Source organism: Rhea pennata, chromosome 1 (assembly GCF_028389875.1).
Source record: "Rhea pennata isolate bPtePen1 chromosome 1, bPtePen1.pri, whole genome shotgun sequence".
Lineage (NCBI taxonomy): Eukaryota > Metazoa > Chordata > Aves > Rheiformes > Rheidae > Rhea > Rhea pennata.
In genome coordinates, this window is record NC_084663.1 from 173764925 (window position 1) to 173787593 (window position 22669).

The 22669-nt window shown below is 35.8% G+C and overlaps 1 protein-coding gene across 5 annotated transcripts in view; it reads left to right on the plus strand.

Annotated features, from left to right (window-relative positions):
- DACH1 (dachshund family transcription factor 1) overlaps window positions 1-22669 on the plus strand; it is a 359043-nt gene that overhangs the window by 147018 nt on the left and 189356 nt on the right. For all 5 annotated transcript variants that reach the window (XM_062566918.1, XM_062566916.1, XM_062566914.1 and 2 more), the window contains exon 2: window positions 2101-2216. In XM_062566918.1, coding sequence (XP_062422902.1) covers window positions 2101-2216 — 116 coding nt within the window. The remainder of the gene's footprint in view (window positions 1-2100; window positions 2217-22669) is intronic.

Sequence of the window (22669 nt, forward strand, 5' to 3'; positions counted from 1 at the left end):
TTGTCTCTTGGGCTTTTGGTTTTGTTCTGTTTGTGCACCTCCACCAAACCTGCATCCTGAGACAGAAGCAATCTGACTTTGCCGTGACTATGTTTGGTAGTTAGCATTAATACATAAAGTGAGTCTTTGCAGGAGTGAACTTGTTGGTTTCTAAAAAGACTCGTAAGCCACTGGTATGTTGTGCATTATGATATAGCACCTGACTTACGCTTTTTATGCCGTTGTCACACCCTTTCATACTTATATCACAGCTGTGATTTGAGAACAGTGCATCATCATAGGTATTTAAGTAAAGCCATTAAAGTTTTCTTACATAGTTGGGTTTTTTGGTGGGTGAATATATTAGAAACACTCCATTTGAATCAGATTTATTTTTTGTGTAATTTTTATCAGTTTTATGTATATTCATGGATGCTTATTTTTATTGTAAATTACAAAGGAAATTTCAAAGGGAAAAGGAAGACATTTGATTTGGTCCTGTGGTGTCTCAATATGAGCTCAAATAAGATGATATTATTTTTCTACAACTCTTTTTCTTGTATTTGCCAACACATGAGAATTTTGTTTGTATTAAAGAAAGCCAAAAATCCCAAACCAATCAAAAATTATCAAGCTTATAATATTAATAATGACCTCAGCTTAGGGCATTAAGTTGGGAATTAATGATCAGTTAAGGTTAATGACTCAGTGCCTTGAGTCATTAAATTCCAAGAAAATGTCCTGTACTTTGATTGTTTTTGGTATATTAAAGAAAGGTTGTAGAATTTGAAAAAAAACCCTCATCCTATTTCTGAATATATGCACAGAAAAAGTAATCATTTTATTATCTGCCTCCTTCTGCCATCCCAGTGCAGGTAAAAATCCTGTTATACTTGATGAGAGTTTTGTTAGTCCAAGGATGTAAGGAGTAAAGCCATTGATATCCACCTTTTTTTCTTTCTTACTTGGAAATTAATAAAGAAGCCCAAATGTTTGACAAAGCATGGGTTAACACTGCAGTTAGAGCGGTGCATCACCTCTTTCTGAGAAATCATTCCAAAATGCCCCCTAAATAGGCAGTTATTGGGATTCTGCGATAGTACCATATTAGGATCCATACATAGGAATACGAACCTTTTGATATGCATTATATGTAGCAGATACATATTTGCATTTAGTGGTAATAAGTATTTTCATTGTAATCTGTATCTGATTTGTATGCTACTTACGCAGTCCAGGAGATGGAAAGTTGTGTATGTGAGCATTTAAGAGACAAGGAGTGTTTAAACCTGAAGCCCTTTAATTATCCTTACTGGGCAGATGTAAGCTGCTGTGATGGCAGTTGCTCAACAGTATCTTACAAATAATTCTAAGTCCTTTCTGACATAAAGTAGTATATTTAAAGTAAGGTGACTTAGTGAGATTTTCACTTTAAATAGAATAAGGGTTAAATGATAACTTGACTTATCTTTTAAATGACAAAAAATAAAGAAATTGCAAGACCTTTTCACACATTAGATATGTATTGTCATTTATCATCTAGATATCAGGCTAGCAGTGCGAAGTAATAAAACATATCATCGAAAAATGTGCTATAGGTCTGAATCACTCTTTCATTCCACCTCCCAGCTAACTGTAGTATTAAATCAAACAAGCAGAACATTTCCTTAGGCAGCCATTGCCTTTTAATTTCCTGAAGAACCTTAAAATATCATTCATTACAAGTACTACACATATTTGGTTTTTAAAAGTCTCATAAATCAATAGCAGACTGACTGTAATAATTATTACAAGTTAGTGCATAATTTTCGTGCTGAAGGCTGCATGCAGAACTTTAGCATATGCAAACGAGGCAATTCAAACTGTGTATAGATATTAATATGAAGAAGCAGGTAACGAGGTGCAGGCTATGAATTATGCATCAAGAGCGGCTGATCTTCAATGAGGAAAATGAATTCAGCATGTAATCTAATTAGTGATGGAAGTCTATTACATCTAACTGCAAAAGCAACCGTCCTTGAAACAAATTTATTTACAGTCCATGTTACCACTTGAAACAACTTTGAAATGATGTGTAAGACAACAGCTTAATTGTAAAAATTTTTTGTTTGTTTGTTTCAGTTCTAGACCTGGAAGGCCTCCTAAGAGGACTCAAAGTGTCACCTCCCCGGAGAATTCGCATATCATGCCGCATTCTGTCCCAGGCCTCATGTCTCCTGGAATCATCCCGCCAACAGGTAGGATTGCTAGAAACATGTCAGCTGACATCTGTGATCTTTTCAATAGTTGACTGATCCTACTTTGTTAATAAATCAGAAGTCTAAAAACAAACCCACCCTCGTACCACAGATGAGTTCTGTAATCTGAGGTATAATGTGATTGCTACATGAATGTGTTGTACATAATGGAAGTTGTTGGCAGCTCAGTAGTTAAAATATAAATAACTGAGCAAATAGTAATCTTTTACATTTTTTTCTCTTTACTTGTTCTTTACAAACAAAAACCTCTCAGAACATGAATTACCATATCTATCATTAAACAATGACCTCCATATTCATTTTTAAAAGCTCAGCTATCTTCTGATTTTTTGCTGCTTTGCTTGATTAGATAATGTCATCATGAGTACAGTTGCCTGAAGAAACAGAGTTAGTTAAAATAACTCTATGCTACACACACGTCTGTCTTAATTTTTCATCCTCAGATTCTTTTTTTGATACGTTTCCTGAGGCCTTATACTCATGTGAAGTCCAGTAACAATCTGTTTCTCAAACTGCTATTTTCTTTTGAAAGTTACAGTAATACCATCTAGCAGTGACTTACTCCTAGACATAGTCCCACTTAAATTTTGAGGGACTATGTTGCAGAGTGGTGGTGAATAAAGTCAACTGAAGATGGAGGCAGCTAACAGTCCCGCTCTTGACTCTGGTGCCACATTCTAGCTCTTCATGTTACAAACTATTTAAAAACTCCTGTTTGTTTCAGCAAAGCTGATCTGACCTTCTTCCCCAGTTGTTTCCCGCTTGTTCACAGAGCTTAGTACTAATATTCTCTTAAGGCAAAGAAAAATAATAACCGGGACAGATCCATACGAAGGACAGAGTTGCTGCATCTTGGAGATGGCAGTCAGGATGGCAGTCAAGTACTTGCCCATGTCTGCTTGAGTGTGATCCTTGGCATGGATTTGGCCATAGCTAACTAATGCCTCCAAAATGATGCACAGTTCAAGGAATATCTCATGCCAGCGACTGCTGGCAGTTTGGATGCAAATGTCTGGAGGAGAGAGAGAAGCGAGTTTGGCTCTGTGGACACAAGGGAGCCACCTCTCCTGGCCCTTGAGCCAGAGAACTGTTTTACATAGTGATACAGACATAATCAAAGCACTTTTATTGGGGACTTAATGCTTTTCAAATGGTTAAAGATCAAGATCAGGGACAAAATGAAGAAAAGTCAGACATCTAAGGCGGTAATGGAGTTATTGGAGGGGTGGGTTTGAAAGTGTAATTGTGTATGCAGGAAGAGTGTCAGGCAAACAAGGCTCACAGTGACAGCCTGGGCAGGTGTGACCAGCCAAAAAAAAAAATAAAATTAAAAAAGTCTTGCAAGAAAGGAATTATAAGGTAAAATCACATTTGGTGCGGAAGATGGGAATGGAACATGAAAATATGAGATAGGGTCTAGATAGGGAAAGAATGAAAGTTTTTGCAGGGAACAAGCACTAGTGTTTATGAGGAAGAGATCAAAAAGTGCAGGTGCAAAGGGAAATGAGAGGAAAATATCAAAGAAAAAAATGTAGGTGAAAAGCAGAAAGGAGATGTGGAACAAGTCAGAGAGAAATAGGCAAACAAAAAGAAGGCAGAAAAAAACTCATCTTGACAAAAGAGTCATTTCTGAGTTTTGTGTTGCAGATAATATATAAGAGCAGATCCCCTCATGACGTAATATCTTCTGCATTTTTTTTGCATTTTTTTTATTATAAGGAACAGCTTAAAAACAAAACTAATACCAAGAGGATCCATTTGCTCTCTAGTCCTTTAAAGCTGGTCATAAGTTAATCATAAATATCCAGTACAAAAGCACAGATCCAATACTTAGAATGTCAGCCCACAAAAACAAATGTAGGAACCTTTCAAAATGATGATAAATTAAAAAAAAAAAAGCAATTCAGAAGGAAAGACAAGAGATATACGTAAGATTATAAGTCATAGAATATTATGGGATAATAATGCTTTGAAGATCTCTGGCAAAAGAGGAAAACTTTAAATGAAATAGTTATTAAATTTGAACTGTTTTCACATTACATAGCTTGCTACAAGAGAAAAGAGTAAGCATGATTTTTCCAATTGCAATAGTGGTGAGTCTCAAACAGCACAAAAAATGCAAAGTGACACTAATAGAAACAAGTTCTGGGTTATAGTGATCTGTGGAATATGGCTCAGAGAGTGAAGAAACTTCATCACAGCAGTGCTACATGGCAGTTGTTTCATCATTTTATAGACAGACAGATGCAAACATTGGCCCAAATTATTTGACCTTGATAATCAAAATCAGTGAGTGGTTGTGCATCTACCTTGTGACTAGGCAGCAAGTACCAAAAAACATTGTAAAAGCCCTCCCGAGAGAGAACGGCTATGACTGCAATGGATGATGTGGGTGCCATTTTATGTGCTTTAGTTGGTAAGAAAAAATTCCTACCACTTGTGAAAATTTTCCTCCGTATTTTCACCGTATACTCAGAGAATCACAGAGCAGTTGAGGCTGGAAAGATTCTCTTGGGATCACATGGTCCAAACTCCCTGGTCAAGGCAAGGTCAAGTAGAACAGGTTTCTCAGGACTGTGTCCAGTTGATTTTGAATAAATCCAAGGATGGGGACTCCACCACCTTCTGTATTTCAGTTTGCGCTTGTTGTCTCTTATCCTGTCTCTGGGCAGCACTGAGATGAGTCTGGCTCTGTCTTCTCTTCTCCCTCTATCAGATTTTTATATACATTGAATGGTCCCCTTGAGCCTTTTCTTCTCCAGGCTAAACAAGGGAGATCTTGAGCAATCCCTTAATTATCTGAGTGACCGTAAGATGACTCCTTGTTTGGAAAGTTTCATAAGTTTGAGTCCTTTTAGGATCCAGCTATAAGGAGAAAAAAATCAAAGCACTAACGAAAAAAAACATTTTTCGTTCCTCTCTTTCCCACCCCCCCCAAATAATTCTCCTTTTTCAGTTTTCTAACTGATTTAATAATCTTAGTACCGTCACTAAGTTTCCTTCCTGCCTACAGAAGACTGGAGGTAATCACACAAACAATTATATGCTATTTCATGTTCTTATGGTAACAGAGATCTGAAGATAGTAAGTATATCTAGGATACACAGTGCTGTGATTTAATGTATGAATTTTACTTGAAATTTTTCATATTACCAAGAAGCAAAATCTACCGCATAATACAGAGATAGCATACATCTGAATGTGAAAATCCTGGTTTCAAAAGGAGGTTGCTGTTTTTGCACGCTCTGCTTCCGTATGCAAATAATATTGCTACAGAACTGTATACTGAGATTTGCTCATGGAAATTTCATAACTGCATATAATTTTTCTGAGAGGCCAATTTAAGGACTTGAGAATATATTCTGTCAGTGGTGCACCCTGAGGTTCCATTCAGAGAATGTTACAGTGTCGCTTGGAAGGGATCTGCCTTAGAGACGTGTTTGGGGACTAGGCTAACGTAGTCTCAGCGTTGTAAGAGAAGGAGAAGAAAAGGACAAAAGAAAAACAAACAAACAAAAAAACCCTGTAACATGCCAAAATCTGCTTGGGAGTGTAAGTTGAAGAAGGTAGGATCACCTTTTGGGTGATGCTCTGCCCATTTTATCAGCAGATTATAAAGGTTACCTGTAATTGCTGATCTCATGACTGTTTTTCACTAGGGTCAATTTACAGAATGTTCCCAACTTTGGGAACAGACTGACCAGCTGACAAGCGGGAGTCTCAGGCTTATTAAATTAAATGTAGGACATTTGAAGGTGTGATAAAATGAGAGATGTGTAGCGGGAGAAAATGGAGAGTTTCTTGAGCTAAAAACTGCTAGTGTTGTTACAAATGAAGCAAGAGATATATAGTCAGCAGAAGAAGGAGGAATTTTGTGCAGGTTCAGATAGGTACACTGACATTTCAGGCCTATCTGGATAATGCCTTCAAGCCCTTCCAAGGCTGGATTGCTCATCGTAGTTAAATTAGATCCTCATCTCTCTATGGCTATATTTGCTTCAGATCTTTTTTTTTTTTTTTTTTGGCTAATGTACTTTGTAGACTTCAAAAGTTGTCTGAACTTGGAATGGCAGATAATTGTAAGTAATCAAAAAAGCAGTGCTGTACTTTCTGAGTATAGTGTGTGATACACATTGAGCTCTGCATTTTTTATGCCTGTAGTTACTGTATGACATACAAAATATTTCCATTATTTTTGCATGAACTTTGAAAGCAGTTCTTTTCACTTTTCAATTAAGAATTTTTATCTTAAGGAGGTATTTTTGGTTTTGAAACTGTTTTGTAAACTCCTAACTTGATTATTCTGCAGCGTGGCCTACTGAGTGTGTAATCTAGGATGCTGAAAAAAGTAACTAAAAAAGTCTCATACTTGTTTCAGGAATTGCATTTTTCTCCCAGAGATAAAGAGTGACTATAAAGTGCTTTTGGAAATAACTAATTAAGAGCATGATAAGAATACTACTAATACCACTTTTCATATACATAGTTTTTACTTTGTCCAGTGATTTCAAAGCACTTTGCATGTTTAATTGTATTACATTAAGTTAATCTTATATTAAGCTAATCTCACTGGTTATTACTCCTGTAGTTCTTACTATTATTATCTTGGCCAGATTTGCTTAAATAGTAGGCACTTTTTCTCCACATATTCTACATTTTATCCCAACCTTTTTTTTTTTTTTTTTTTTTTTTTTTTCAGTGTAAAGGCTCCTCTGAAACATTCACATGTGTTTGAATTATAACTAGTTTCCTGTACTAAATACCCTTGTTCTATTCTTTCCGTTTTTTCTCCTTTTAAGTGATAATTTGAAGATGTCATTTCTAATCTCATCCTTATTTTCTCTCTTACACTGTGGCCTGAATCAATAATAATATATTCCAGCTTCCATCCTGTGCAAAACTCTCTGAGCCAAGAAGCATTTTTCTGGGAAGATTAGAGAGAGAGTTGAAAGGTTTTGTATAGATTATTTCAGCATGGAGGACAAATGGAGTTCACAGATGCAGCTGTTGATAAAGTGTGGCAATGTTTCTTCTAAAATAGAAGCTGGAATTATTTGGTGTTTAAAGAAAGATTAATCTCATAATGAAATAATTTCATTCTCATTGGCTTATGGTTATTTGATACTGTATGAGGCAGAAGTGAAAGAGAATGGTTGAAATATAACTGTCATTGTTATTATACCCCTCTCATCTTAGATAACTACCAAGAAACAAAATCTTTAGTTGAAATTATTTTCTCCTGGTAGTCACATTCCTGTAAAAAATTAAGAAAGTATTTAACTTGTCTAAATGAATTGAGTTATAAGAGCATTTCAGGGTCTAGAAATTAAAATTTTGAGTTGTATACTAAGTTTGAGATACAAACCTATTGTTCAGTTATTTATTCTATGTAGTGTACAGATTTTGAGACCCTGTATTGGTTAAAAATATGTACATTAATAAAGCTGTGTGACTGTAACTTATTTCTTTTAAAAATGTATGCCGTGTTTGCTTATCAGTATTTCATCATTTTTATCCTGTATACTTCTTTCAGCTGGTATTATAGGATGATATGCTGTTTATCTGTTCAGAATGAGCTAACATATTGTAAAAGTAAGCAACAAAATCCTGCTTTTAGATTGATAAACTGTAACCTAATTCAATAAACTGAATCAGATTACACAAGCATTTTTGTACTTCATTAAGGAAGTAGTCATAATTAATGTGAAAGCTTCTATCATGTTCACCTATTGAAGTATCACGGGAAGATATACTGACTAAACTCTGTAAATATACTATTTCATAGTTGTTTTTTTTTTAATTAATGTTTAATTCAGGCCACCTGTTCTTTTCTGAAAACACTGTCATGATTTTGCGATATTATCATCCTGTTGAATGGATAGCTATTTTTTTCTACTTTCCTCACCAGAGAGTTTTGATAATTAGCTGAAAAGCAGTCCTTAGCTTAGTAGTTTAAATTCCAATCAGTCCCTTAAGTTCGCTAGTTAATAATAAAGTTGATTTTCCATTTTGCCACAAATCTTCCAAATCTTCCAAAATTAAATGATTCCATTTCAGCCCCTATTACAGTAAGAATACAAGACAGAGTGGTAGCATCAGTGCTTAACTATATGATCTCAAGCATATGCAAATTTGTTCTTTTCTGACTTTCAAGGTTTTACTCCACAACGTTCATTTTAAATAAAGCGTTATGGTAAAATGAAATTTACTATGGCATATGATCAGAAAAAGGCTCCAGTTATCAAAGTAGTGAATAGTCAATGATTTCTGAAACTCTTTGTAAGAAAACAGGATATGACTGCATGGTTTATCATAGGCAAATGTATGGAAGATCTCTAAGCAGGTAGATTACAAACCGTCTCTGGATCTAAAGCTATTTAACCACATTCACCTCTGACTCATAACTATTTTGTTTCTAGCCATTCCTGAGCAGGAGAAAGCTTTGAATATCTTTGCTTGAAGTGAACCGTGTAGATATAGCTGTATTCATTCATAAAACTGTTTTTAAAACAAGAATTACTTGCATAAATATAACCTTTTTATTAAAAAAATTAATAAGAACTTGTATGTTTTGCGGACATACAACCATGCAACATAATATATAAACACATACACACACATGTAAAAATGTATATACATACATCTGAAAATGTAGCATGAACATTACAGTTGTGCTGGCTGTCATGGTGCGTAAATGAATGGGCACCACATCATTACTCAGACTTGTAGCTATTACTGAATTGCCAGATACTTCTAAATCAGGAAACAGTCACTGCACCCCAGTTCAAATGGTGCTGTGTGATTTGTGTCACTGTTGCTCAGGCTCTTCTGAAGCTTCTTCTTTAGCCACTTCTGAAGCAGACTGGTTATGCCCACAGTAGAGAGCTCAGACCACTTCGCCGTTCCTTATGGTCTCCCAAGATACTGTTATTATTTCTTTCCAGAGAATCTCATATAGGGGTGTGTCTTAGTCTACCAGAGTGGTCTTTCTGAGTATGTGTTATGTGAATCTCGATAGGGACCTAAGTGGGTGCCTAAAGAACCAAAGCCTACTGGTATATCGCTGGAGGACCATGTCAGTCAGAAAAAGTCAGACCTCTCACAGGTTTGCCCACTGCCTATTGAGGAGAGTCTCTGGACTGAACTGTTTCCAGAAATAGTCCCAGCTCTTGGTTTAGGAGGAAAAGGTTGGTTCGCTTCAAAAACAGACTCTGAGAATAAACACTTAGGCAGCATGCATAGTCAGTACCTAGACCCAAGAATGAACTGAGGAATGAAGTTATTTTACAACATAGGTTATACTGTAGTGAATCCTCTATTCCACTTGCATCTTATAACTACTTATTCAGTATTAGGTTGTGATGTGTACAGATTTATTACTTTTTTAGTGGAAAATCTGAGGCAAGTAATGATTTCTTCATGGATTGCAGACTAATTTTGCATTCAGAAGGCTAAGGGTATAACAGTAGTGATTTGTGAATTCTCCCATATGGATGATACATATGTGTCAATTCTGTATGATCCCCCTTGAAGAATCATATTCTGTGCAGATGAACTATTCAAAGTTGAGAGTAGTAGGCTACTAATAGTATCTGGGTAGTTTTCACATATTTATAGCTGGGCTAAATCAAGACAGATTTAATGTGATCAGCAAAAAATCATCTCTCTGACTGCAGGATTGTCCCTCATCCAAATTCCAGTTTCTTATTTCTAATCACAAGAATATAAAAAAATTCTTGGCAAAACCAAACAAAAAATCAAAGTTTTCAAAATAAGGTATTTTACCATCAGTATATCCTATGACAAAGATATGATGCATGTAAAAGAACCCTCCTAAAACTTCCTAAAACAAAAATCCCCACCAAACCCCAAACTATTGATACAAATAAAACAATTAAAATTTCAGTCTAAAGGGTTGACCTCTGGCAAAGTTACCTGTGACTAAACTTGGGCCAAGTAATGGAATTGCTCACCAGTTATTATTATAGATTCCTGAATTCCAACTTATTTTTATTTGTAATTGAAATGAAAAAGTTATTTACAAGATATGTATTGCAGAGTATATTGATTGTTTCACAAAATTAAATTATTCAAAATTGTAGGAAATACTGGGATTCTCATGTAGCTCTGATTTCAGGCAAGGTTTTGCAATAGAAAAACAGCAAGATAATCATGAACCTGTGTCTGGAGTTTTTCTTATTATAAACTTGGGATTTTTCCAACCAAAATCTTTGTGTCAATTGGGAAGCTTAGCCAGAATAATTTGATACGTGATCACTTGAGAAACGAATCTTTTACCAAACGAACAGTGCATTGCCATTTTAAACATCAAGTACAGAGCATTGTTTTAATTAACACTGCCAGTAAAAATGAACCTAGGCTGCTAAATTTGGAGTAATATATCAGTCTTATAAATATTATGGTCTCTTATTCAAATGATATTAATTGCTGTAGCAATATAGTAAAATGGTACTTGTAAGAGTTTGCATAGCAAGATTTGGTAGAAAGCTCAGTTTCAACATATCTCTATCATTCTGTGACATTAGGTTTTTGGATGCCATCAAGATGCCTATCTCCTTCCCTGTAGAATTAGCCTATTTATTGTCCTTGGATAACATGATCAGTGAAGTGTAAATGATTTTTTCTCTTCTTTTATATATGATCTGCTACATACAGCATTCAATAAAAGATGACATCAAATCTGTATATTCCAGTTTTGTATGGTCCGTGATTTCATTATAGTGTGTTTGATGAGTCTCTAAAATACAGGAAGAAACTGGAGCTGGATGTATTTAATACAGTTTTATAATTTTTTTGGTCAAATATCACTTCTTAATTTGACTGTCTCCTGGTTAAGAACGATATGTGCTGTGCAGTTTTCCAGATCTCATGCAGGGTATTAAATATAAAGGGAATATCCATAGAAGATGTCAAGTAGCATAGGGTTTTTTTTTATTATTATTATATAGGAATGAAGTGAACTTAAAAATTTACTGAAGTAAATGAAACATTCAAGGCAAATAGCTGTAAGCAAGCACAGTTAGATCTTGGCAACCTTAGATGACTACACCTCAAGCTGGAGAGAATGAGCTACAAAATGTATTCATTAATTTTATTAATATTTGTTTAAGCTCTGTGTTTGATAATAGCAGCTTGGAAGGGTCAAGCATCTAATCATCACATCATACCTAACCCTTCAAGCAACAAACTTATAAAACACAAAATGAACTTAGGCAGTTTTCCAAGGAGAACCAGTCACTATGTGAGTTGTCCTTTTGACTTATAGCTCTAGTAATGTTGCCTGCATGAATTTTATAAGACACGATAGCATATGATCAGAATTATAATGAATCCATTATCAGTTCACAAGGTACTCTATTATTAGTGTTACTCATGTTGTCTTATGCAACATGTGAGACCTAGCAGAAAGCAGATTTAACTGGGACATGATTTTTAAGGAGAAGAAGGCTCTACAGGTTCAAGTCTTGGTCTCAAGACCAAGGCTAGGTTGTTGTGGGGGAACTTAATTTCAGACCCTGTGCAAGTTGTTTAATTCTCTCTTTTCTTGTTTTTTTTTTTTTCTTTTTTTTTTCTTTTTTGGTTGCTTTACCTGGAGATCAGAGTGTACTGTACTGTGATGTAAAATTTATCATGTTGTAAGCTGTGCTAATGAACTGTACTGAAAGTATAAAACGATCTGTCAATTTTTGCTCACAGAACTGTCTTCAGAGCATGTGGGTTATACAAACTCGAGCTGTTGGTGTAAGCTTCCATGCATTCAAAATGCAAAATTTGAAAACCTTATTTTACTTTTTTCAGGTGAGAAGACTTATTTTATTCCTTCAAGGTGCAGAAATAGGTAGCTACCTTATCATGTCATTTGCCTGATGTGTGCCTGAAGACACCAAGTGAAAAGGAAAACAGAGTGGGATGGAAAGAGTAGGATAGGGAAACAACAAAAAAATCCTATTAGGCACAGACAAAACAGTATGTGTGGGTTCTGTTAAAGGATGCTGTAAGAAATCCCTTCAAAAAAAAAAAAATTACAAGAGGGATAAAGGAGGGAGAAAGATCTGATTATGAATAAGGCTCTGTAAAAAAGTGAAAGAGGTGGAGAATAAAATCCTCTATCCCAACCAGGGTAGTAAAAGTTGAATTTTAAATGATCCTATCACTCCACATTGATAATACTTTTGTCTTCACCTTTTACAGGTCATGATCTTTTCATGTCTGTCCTAGACTATGAGACTTTTGCTTTACATACAAACTGCTTGACCACATGTAGTCCTGCTACACTGTATTAAATTCAGTGCATTTCTTCGGGTAATAGCAACACCTAGGCATACGTATTTGTGACTATTGTTTATTAATGTGAAAGTGTCTTAGCCTTAATTATTAGAGCATAATACTAGCGAAAGCACATACATACTTCTTAGCATTTTCACTTGGATATTTTCATATATATTTACTGTTTTTTTAATGGAAATACTGTAAGCAAGAAAATCTGTATCTTAACTGAGAAGGATCTGAGCCCCTATCACAGTGCTGATGACTCTGTTTTCACATGTGCAACTGTTTTTGTGTGGGGTGAGGGAAGTGAGAATTCTTTACCCCTTGGTATAACCAATTCATTTACTGTAATACAAGCTCATTTGCTTGCTATTGTCTATTGATTCGTGACTATTGAGAAGTTACAAAGCGACTTTGTTAATGTATTTATAGCATTGCTTTCAGGGGTTGTCCTCTCTCAACAGTGTTATCTAGGAGGTTTTATTTTTTAGTTATGAATGTTTTACAAAAAGCTCTTAAGTCATCTCCTTTCATTCCAGTCTTGATTGCAGTGAGACACTCCATTCAAGCTGTCAGCAAAGAATGAACTGTTACTGCTAGTAGTGTTAGAGATGTTACTGCTGTTACACATGGGCATATAGAAAGAATGCTAGAGTGAGGAGAGTGCCACTGTTGTTATTCATACTATGTTGATGAGATCATCAGCAATTAATGGTGTATTAGTTTGTGAGTATGAAAACTGTGTCGTGCTGGGAAAGAGTAAGTTGGAGAAGAAAACTGCACCCAATCAAAACAAAATTAATGGTGGTACTGAGTAGCTGTAACTCATCAAAGTCAATGGCAGTCATAGATAAATATTTAAATAGACAGTGCACTGACAAATTTTACCAAAAGATAAGGTTTTGTCAGCATTACCTTTCTGTTACTTAGTGGGTGAGATTCAGGTTGATGTAGAGGAAGTAGAATGATTTGTGCTAAGTCTATTAAATGGGTGGATGCATCTACTAAATTTCCTTTTCACTATGTTTGTTCATTACACTATTTGTTATCAGAGGCACTAAATCCACACACATGGCTTGAAAAATCTAGTTGCTCATATTGAAAGGAAAGTTAATATAATAACATTACTTTCTGTAGATTGTACTTTTTTTAAAAAACATTTCATAGTGGAAATACAGAGTTCAAAGCATAAGATAGTATCAATTGCATATTCCAGTGTTCTATGTTTATGATTATATCACATTACTGGGATTACCTTTTTAAGAATCGTGAAAATCAGGGATACGGTATTAAGTAAACTACATCACTGAAAGCATGATGTCACTCCTACATTTTCTTCTGACAGTAAACTTAATTCCTTAGTGATATATTATGTGTATATTCATCAGTCTAAAATAAGGAGACCTAGATAAAATCACTGTATTAGAATACTAACTTTTTCATACCACTTAAGCTTGGACTTCAGAGTGTGGGAAAAGGTGCTTAACACAGTGCAAGCAATGACTATTTTCCTCTGGAATATTGCTTAATGAAAGTATGTGAATATGGGAGTAAAAGGACTATATTACTTTGTCAGTTTAGTAACCAGGTAACTTCCTACATCATAACGACGTTACTAGCAGGAAAAAAACCTTTTTTTCACAGTTCCAACAGTATTCAGTGCAAATATCTGAGGAAAAAAAAGAGGGGATTTCTTGTGATTCAGTATCTTTGTTTTGAAGAGTCTCTGTCACATCCTGGATGTCATCTCTAAGCGTGTGGAGAAAAAGAAGGTGATCAAGAGTAGTCAGCATGGAATCACCAAGGGCAAATCATGCTTAACCAACCTGATAGCCTTCTATGATAGGAATGGCTAGCTGGATAGATAAGCAGTAGATGTTGTCTCCCTTGACTTCAGCAAGGCCTTTAACACTGTCTCCCATAACACCCTCATAGGTAAGCTCAGGAAGTGTGGGTTAGATGAGTGGACAGTGAGGTGGATTGAGAACTGGCTGAAAGGCAGAGCTCAGAGGGTTGTGATCAATGACGCAGCCTAGTTGGAGGCCTGGGGCTAGCAGTCTCTCCAGGGGTCAATACCGGGTCCAGTCTTGTTCAGCTTCTTTGTCAATGACGTGGATGCAGGGACAGAGTGCCTCCTCAGCAAGTTTACTGATGATAGCAAACTGTGAGGAGTGGCTGACACACCAGAAGGCTGTGCTGCCCTCAGAGAGACCTGGACAGGCTGGAGAGTTGGGCAGAGAGGAACCTCATGAGGTTCCACAAGGGCAAGTGCAGAGGGCTGCACCTAGGGAGGAATAACCCGGTGCTGCAGTACAGGCTGGAAAGCAGCTCTGCAGAGAAAGACCTAGGAGTTCTAGTGGACAAGTTGACCGTGAGTCAGCAATGTGTTTTTGTAGCCAAGAAGGCCAATGGGATCCTGGGGTGCATTGGGAAGACTGTTGCCAGCAGGTCGAGGGAGGTGATCCTGCCACTCTCCTCAGCCCTGGGGAGGCCTCATCTCGAGTACTGTGTCCATTTCTGGGCTGCCCAGTCCAAGAGAGACATGGAGCTATTGGAGACAGTCCAGCGCAGGGCTGCGGAGATGATCAGAGGGCTGGAGCACCTTCAGCCTGGGGAAGAGAAGACTGAAGGGGGATCTTATCAATGTGTACAAGTACCTGAAGGGAGGGTGTCAAGAGTGTGGGGCTGGACTCTTTTCAGTAGTGCCATGAGACAGGACAAGAGGCAATGGGCAGAAATTGAAGCACAGGAAGTTCCTCCTGACTGTGAGGGGGAATTTCTTCCCTGTGAGAGTGACGGAGCACTGGCACAGGTTGCCCAGAGAGGTTGTGGAGTCTCCTTCTCTGGAGATCTTCAAGGCCCGCCTGGATGCAACCCTGTCTAACATACTCTAGGTGATCCTGCTTGAGCAGGGAGGTTGGACTAGATGATCTCCAGAGGTCCCTTCCAACCTTACTGATTCTGTAATTCTCTGAAAAGATTCCAGTACGTTACTATTTCATTCATTTTAAGTGGAAAATGACAGTAGTTGCTGCACACTCAGTCACTGTGTGACAAAACAAATTTTAAAGTAATTTTTTCCCCTGTGTTGAAAGTTCAAAATATGTTCTGCCTTTCAAATCTCAGGTATGCAGCTATTGAACACACTGAGGACGACAGAGTCCTAGAAGTGAATGGTGAAAAATATAACACTTTTGCCTCTGGAATTTATATTAATGATGTGAGCTAAATGTTTATGGAATATGGGATAATCCATTATTAGATAGAGTTTAGCTGATGTGCATATGTGTATATATATACATATATATATAAATACAGCTATAAGATCATATTTATAAATGTAAATGACTTGGATGTGAAGATTTATATTTCTCTTTAAATCAATTTCTCTTATCACCTGAACTAGAATTTTACAAGAAGAGAATGATAGGAAGAGGTGACACTTTTGTGGAGTCCAAGTGAATAAGTATTACCACAGAGGATTAATCCTTTTAAGTTAAATGAAAAGAAAGAATGCTTACTTCCCAGGAAGGCCAGGGCAAGAGATGGCTATTATTCCTATACTATTCTTGTAAAGATATGACTTTTCAGGATGCATTTGTACCAATGGATAAAGCAGTTCAGAGCTATGCTTTGGCGTGGAGGGCAAGTTTGCATGCTGCATGAGACAAAACCACAACGAATGTGTTACTAATTAAATACTAAGGATAGCTGGGTGCTAATGCTTCAGCCCGTATTCTTTGTTTAATTTTCTGTGTGGAAACAGAATTTCAAAATTTCTAACAAAAATGGAGACACCATGACAACAGTAGAGTAGTAGAGTATGGAGGATTGTAATTTTAGTCATAGATGCTCTACTACAGCCAAGGTTAGAACCTAATTTCTTCTGTGATTCTGGATTTATTTCAAAGTTGGGATTACTGTTGTAGAAATTGAGGACAATATATGTTTGGTATAATTGTAAAATTACTACTTCTTTCAAAGATAAACATTTCACTTGTAGAGCTTCTGATACCATTTTTATTTAAATAAGCTAGAGGCAAAGTTTGTAGGGAAACTTTTGACTTTTATTAGACCAAATGCCCTCGCTGGCAAAAATTTACAAGGTCTTGGAGCACAAGCACTTACTCATGTCTGCCGAATAAAGTTAATCACTCCTTAGATCTAAAAACATCTGAAAACAATTAAAAATGCTCATAAGGAAATGCTGTTTTAAGTATAAGAAAGTTAGTTTCTTCATCTCCTGTTCAATAGTTGGATACCGTTTATCAAGTGAATGTTAAAAATGAAGACTTCTTCCATTAAAATCTCATAGAGTACACCTTTTTGGCTTTTTAATTTGCTTTCTCCTTTATTCTAGGAGAAACCTGTTCCCATGAATCTCTTTATGATTTACATTTACTTTTTTCTTTATTACTCCTGTTCTGGAGGCCTCCTGTTAACTTTATGAACAAGAAGAGGAAAAAACTGATATTTTTCTGTATGTACTGTGCAGTTATTCTGTGCTGAAAAAGAGACTCTCAGTCCAAACACAGGATAATTACCATATCCACATGCATTCAGAAATTCAAAGAATTATGAGCTGATTTTGCATTTAGAGGCAAATCTTCTAAATTAATCTTTTATATATACAATGTAGGGTCATCATGAGATTAGCAGTTATGCCAACATGCCACATGCTCCTATAACCACTAATGTCTGAGTCTAAGGTATGGATAATTGTTCACATTTTTCTTTTTTCCCTGAAAGATTTCTATCTGCAGAGTTTTCTCAAGTGTTTACTTTTAGATTACTTTATAGTTTTTAGTTGTTGTCTTTATGGTGTTAGTAGTGTTTGTATTATTATTACAGTGTTTTATGATTCTCTGCTTGTTTGTATAATCTCCACTTATGGTATCAGGGTAGAGTGAATTTACTGATGGTGATTCCAGTGTGAAGTGTGGTGTTCAGAAGATGTATCATCTCAAAAAATCTGGAGTTACAAGTCACAAACTCTGAGTAAATGCTCACTCTTACTCTGAGTAAACAAATGTGTTCCTAGAATTTGCTATAGGTGATCTGATGCCTTTGTCTATGACTTTTTCTCAGCTAGTTCTCCCCCTCTGCTTTGTAGACTCACAGAACAGTTGTTGGAGTGAGTATTTTAATTTATCTTCCTTATTCCTACTCTTTCCTCATATTGACTCTGTGTTCATTTAATATTTATAAATATTAAAGGGTTAAAAAGAGCACCAGGATTTCATAGTAGGAGTAATAGTGTACTTCTGCAGAATATTTATTTATTTTTCAGACTGTAGTTTCTATTAAGTAACCAAGTAAGTTAATAGATTTAGTAGGTAGCTCAGATATAAACTAGGACATAGGCAAAAATATTTAATCTAGTCCTTATTTAATTTGTGATCAAGTTGGGTGAAGGTTTTTGCCAATGGATTTAACTTAATTTCTGTCTCCCGGGTGAGAGTGCTCTAATTCAATGTAGCCACAGAAACATTTGCCCTATCCTTGGTACATCATTTTATCTTTGTGTAAAAAGTTCATGGTGAGTGGCTTTTTTGTTGTTTGTTTTTCTGCATAATTCAATGCAGTTTATATAACCTCTCAGATAACCCTGTCTTTTGGAATTGTATTTGAATCTGCTTCATTGCTTCTTTTAGAATTATTCATGATTTAATTGTATTTATTCACTTATCCATCTGTGGCCTGCTCCCAAAAGAAAGGCTCCTCATTTCATCCTCTGTCACTAAACACTAACATCTCATGCATTGCTTAGCTCCATCCCACTTTTTGTGCAGTGCTGTTCCTATGGTTACTTAAAGTGATTCTTTTTAACAGAGTTTACAGTATAATTCTTTCACTTTTTATTTGCTGCTTTGGTATAGTTTCTGCTGTCTTGAATTCATCTGGGTACTAAAAGGTCACTTTACAATTATCTTACGAAATATGCAGTCTTTGAGAACTCCCCATCTTTTTCAGAGATGCGAAAGTCTCTGAGAATTCTTTATAACCTAATAATCAACATGTTATTTTCTGTGTGTATTGATATCATAATGTGTGTTGTGATGCTTCCTCATTTTTTTCAAATATTTTTTATTAGGCCACTTATTTTTTGACCACTTCTCTCTCTTTCAAAAGAACATACCCAAACTTCTTCCTCCTGTTTCTGTGAAACTAATTGGTTTTGATTTTTTTTTTTTTTTTTATTTTTTCCATCATTTACGTTCCTTTCTTCTTTAGACTGTTGCATTGTCTTCCATCGGTTATAGACATACAAAGTCAAAATAAAGCAAAGAGGCTGAGTTTAATTTCACCTACTGGTTTGGATTTAAAATCTAGAAAGTACAAGAAATGTAACTATATTTTGGCAAGATTATTGGGTTGGTTGTGGACATCTTAATGCTGCTACTTCAAGCTCAACAGATTTATTGTTTCCCTTACTGTTCAGCAGATTAACCCATCGTGAATCCTTTATCCTACCAGAACAGGCTAATCTAGTAGATCTGGGAGGAAGGCCGTTAGATAATGTTCTTTTTAGAAAAAATGAATAACTAAACACTGATAAATAGAGAAGCTGCAAATTATAAGGGATTTGCAGTGCTAACATTGCTCATTATATTTCCTAACTTCATTTCATGTCCATTTTCCCAAATAGCTAAAGAAAATATGAATTTGAATTCCTACTCCCTTTTTTCCTCAGCTCCCTCATGTTTCTTATCCTATTCTGTGAAATCTTCCACACATTCCAAAAATTTTGAATTATATTGTTTTTCCTTTCACATATACCTTCTAGAAGAAATTTCACCAGCTGAGAAATGGATGCTTTTTAGAAATCTTTAGCTTTTTATAACTGCCACCAAAAAAGGGCATTTCTAGAACTTTCAGACAAATTACCATATATTTATCTTCTCATGCTGTCTTTGCATGAGGTATTTTCAATAACAAATTGTTGAAAAAATACCTCCTAAATGAAGGCTCGCCATTTTATCATAGCATTAAAATATTACTTGTTCTATAGTCAAATAGTCATTACTTGCTCTATAGTTCACCCAGGCTATCATTTTAAAGTACATCTATAAATAGAATATTTACATTTTTTAAATTGTATTTTTGATGCAAAGTTTGGCAAATCTTATTTTTGACTCCTATTTTTTTTTCAGTGTAAGTTTCCCAACTGCTTTACCAGCTGGAATTCCATAATTCTCACTAGTATGCATATAACGGGCTGTCTTTTTGATGCTGAAGCTTTCAGGAATTCATGCTAACTGCCATGTTACCGTCTACTTCTTTTCATGTGGAATATGCTATATAAGAGCATTTTATTTAGAAAGACAACTACTGGACATAGAGCTTTCTGGGCACAGATATTAAAACAGTTTCAGGCTGTCCTGGAAGCCAGAAGCATAGAGAAAGCTGTCAGGCTTTTGTAAGTTCTTCTGAGAGCTGGAGATAATTTCAGATGCTGCTCTCTCATTTGTTGGCCACCCGCTTAAGAAGATGGAATAAAGAACATATTTATAGTACAAAAGAGATGACGTTAGGCACCATAAATTTATTTCATTTAGTGGCGCATAGTCATCACTGAGCACCATCCCTTCAATTTTTTTAAGTGGACAGGAGAGCTGTGTACTTCTGATCATGTCTGAAGTTCTCTGTACATACTAATAAATTTGTGTTTTCAGGAGTTCCCTTGCAGTAAACAGCTCACACACTCTCCTCTCTCTCATGCCAGCCGCTTCCAGTGACATACTAGATTCTGTACGAAAGCAGCTTGGCCACTTGCTGACGTGCTGCTCTGCAGCTGATTTCCACCTCCAGCTGGAAAGACTGTCAGTGACTTCTGGGATGAAACACTAAAGTTCTTGTTCGGTAGAATTCCTACTGATAACCCTGTTACTGCTGATGGGGGCCAGATTTTATCAATAATCCAGCTGGGAGGCAGACACACTCCAGTAGGTGATTAGCATTCTTTAGCAACATATACTCCGACATTAAATCGAGTTTTTGATGAAAAGGTGAATGTCTGTTTTGAGAAATAAGTTTGGCTCACTAATTTGATTTTAATAGGAAGTTGAATATAGGGAAAAAAGTAACTGATAAAGTATTTGAAAGAAACTGATGGAAGGTAAGAGAGTTAATAGAATTCAAAGTGATTTTTCTTGTCTGTCTTGTCCATCAGTATGTCTTTAACTTTTTGCATAAAAAAAAAGAGACCTTGAATTTTGGAGGGAATACACAGTACATGTGCTCAGTATATACTCCGCCTTGTTCGGAAGATGCATTAGCTGCAGAGATAGTGATTATATATTATAAAAATACAAAAAATATGTTGTACAAATGATTATATTATTTAAAGTTTTGAATTGCTCCAGAAAAATTCTTCTGGGTTCTGTCATTGGAATAATAAAGGATATGAGATTTTCCAGTGGCATAACTATGGCATCAGCCATTTACCAGATGTTTGTGCGTCTGTTGCTGCTTTCTAGTTCTAATAGGTTTGAGTATTTAAAGAAGTTTAAAAGAGATGATGTATTAATATTTTGAAAATTCTACCTTCTATAGCAATTAAATTTTTGGATTTTTAGGCATGCAGGCAAGTTCAAGTCTTGTTTCCCCACCCTCTGATGGTATTACTTTAATTGTTTGAGCCCTCATGCCTTGCAACAAAAAAGTTGGGAGGTTTTTGTTTTCATTTTTAAGAACAATATAAACAATGCATCTTTTTGTTGCTTATTTTATTTTGCTGAGATTTTAAAGTCTAAAGTGTTTTTAACTTTCATAAAATAGCTTTATAGTCATTCTTTATGAATTAAAAAGAAAAAGACTTCTAAACGAAGTATGCACCTAGAAATGGAATTCCAAAGCACCGCTCATTATTTTTTCCTTAGGATCTGTAAGCAGACGGGTAAATATTGTCACTATTTCTTCACTAATTGAGAGGAGAAACTCATTTTCCCTAGCTTTAGTGATCAAAGAAGTTAACTCTAAAGGAGGAGATTCATCTGCCAAAAGTTAATATGTCTGAAATTTAAGTGTTGAAGTTCTTAGCTGATCACCTCATTTCACAGTCAATGCAAAATAACAGATATCTCTAGAGGGTGCAACCTCCCACAGTAAGACAGGTCACAGGAACCAGCCTCTGGAGATGCCTGTGACTCTCTGTTGACTGTAGACAACCTAGCTGAACAGTTTATGCTCAATGCTTCAATTTTGGAAAGCTGATCTTAGGTGAGATGGGTCACTCCTTGAAGCTGCCAGTGTAGATAAATTTCTTCAAAAGTGTGGGTGCAGCGCTGTGTCTACAAATGGTTTAGTAGATGATTTTGTGGAAATGATCAACATGCTCTAAAGTGTTTAAAGTAACTTACAATGTTCTGGATATAAATAAGAACTTTTTAAATGTTACTTACTTAAAACGTAATGTGAAAGACACATGCTGTTTAGCAGGCAGTCAAACCACATTTTAGTCTGGTAATGAAACCTCTGATGTCCCTCTGGATTCAGAGTACTTTGTGTCTGTTACAGGGTTCTGGTAAATGGGTTCATGACGTTACGTGTACATATCATTTTTAGTGCACTTAAAAGACTGATAAGTAAGTCTTTGCATGTGGTAATGAATTAATACTCCAGATAGTAGTTATTCAGAAAACCATTTCTTGATCTTAACTCCAATAGGATCTCTAGTTTTAGCTTTAGTCTAAGAATAGCCCTCCTGTGCTGTAAATAAGGATAAAATAATATAAACATGTCACTTATGTAGGCTATTCCAGTGAACTAATATTAGTTTTATTAGTGTTTTTTCAAGTAGGCTTACTTAGCCAGGGAAAATCACCCAAATCTCTGTTTTACGTTAAAGCTACGATGCCAGATTATTTTAGCACTTACTTCCAGTAATGCAAATAACTCTGCACTGTTTTATCTAACAAACATACACTCTTCCTGAAAATACTGAAAACCTCCAAAGACTTCTTTTTCTCTGTTTTTTCTTTTAAATTGAAATCAGCATTGAGTAAACTTGACAGTGCAGCTATCCAAAGTGCTAAGTGCTGAATTCTGTCTTCCTTTGCTAACTGTAATAATGCCTCCTTAAAAGTATGTATGTAACTTATATGGCACAATGTCTGTTTTTTCAGTGCTATAGGGAAAGG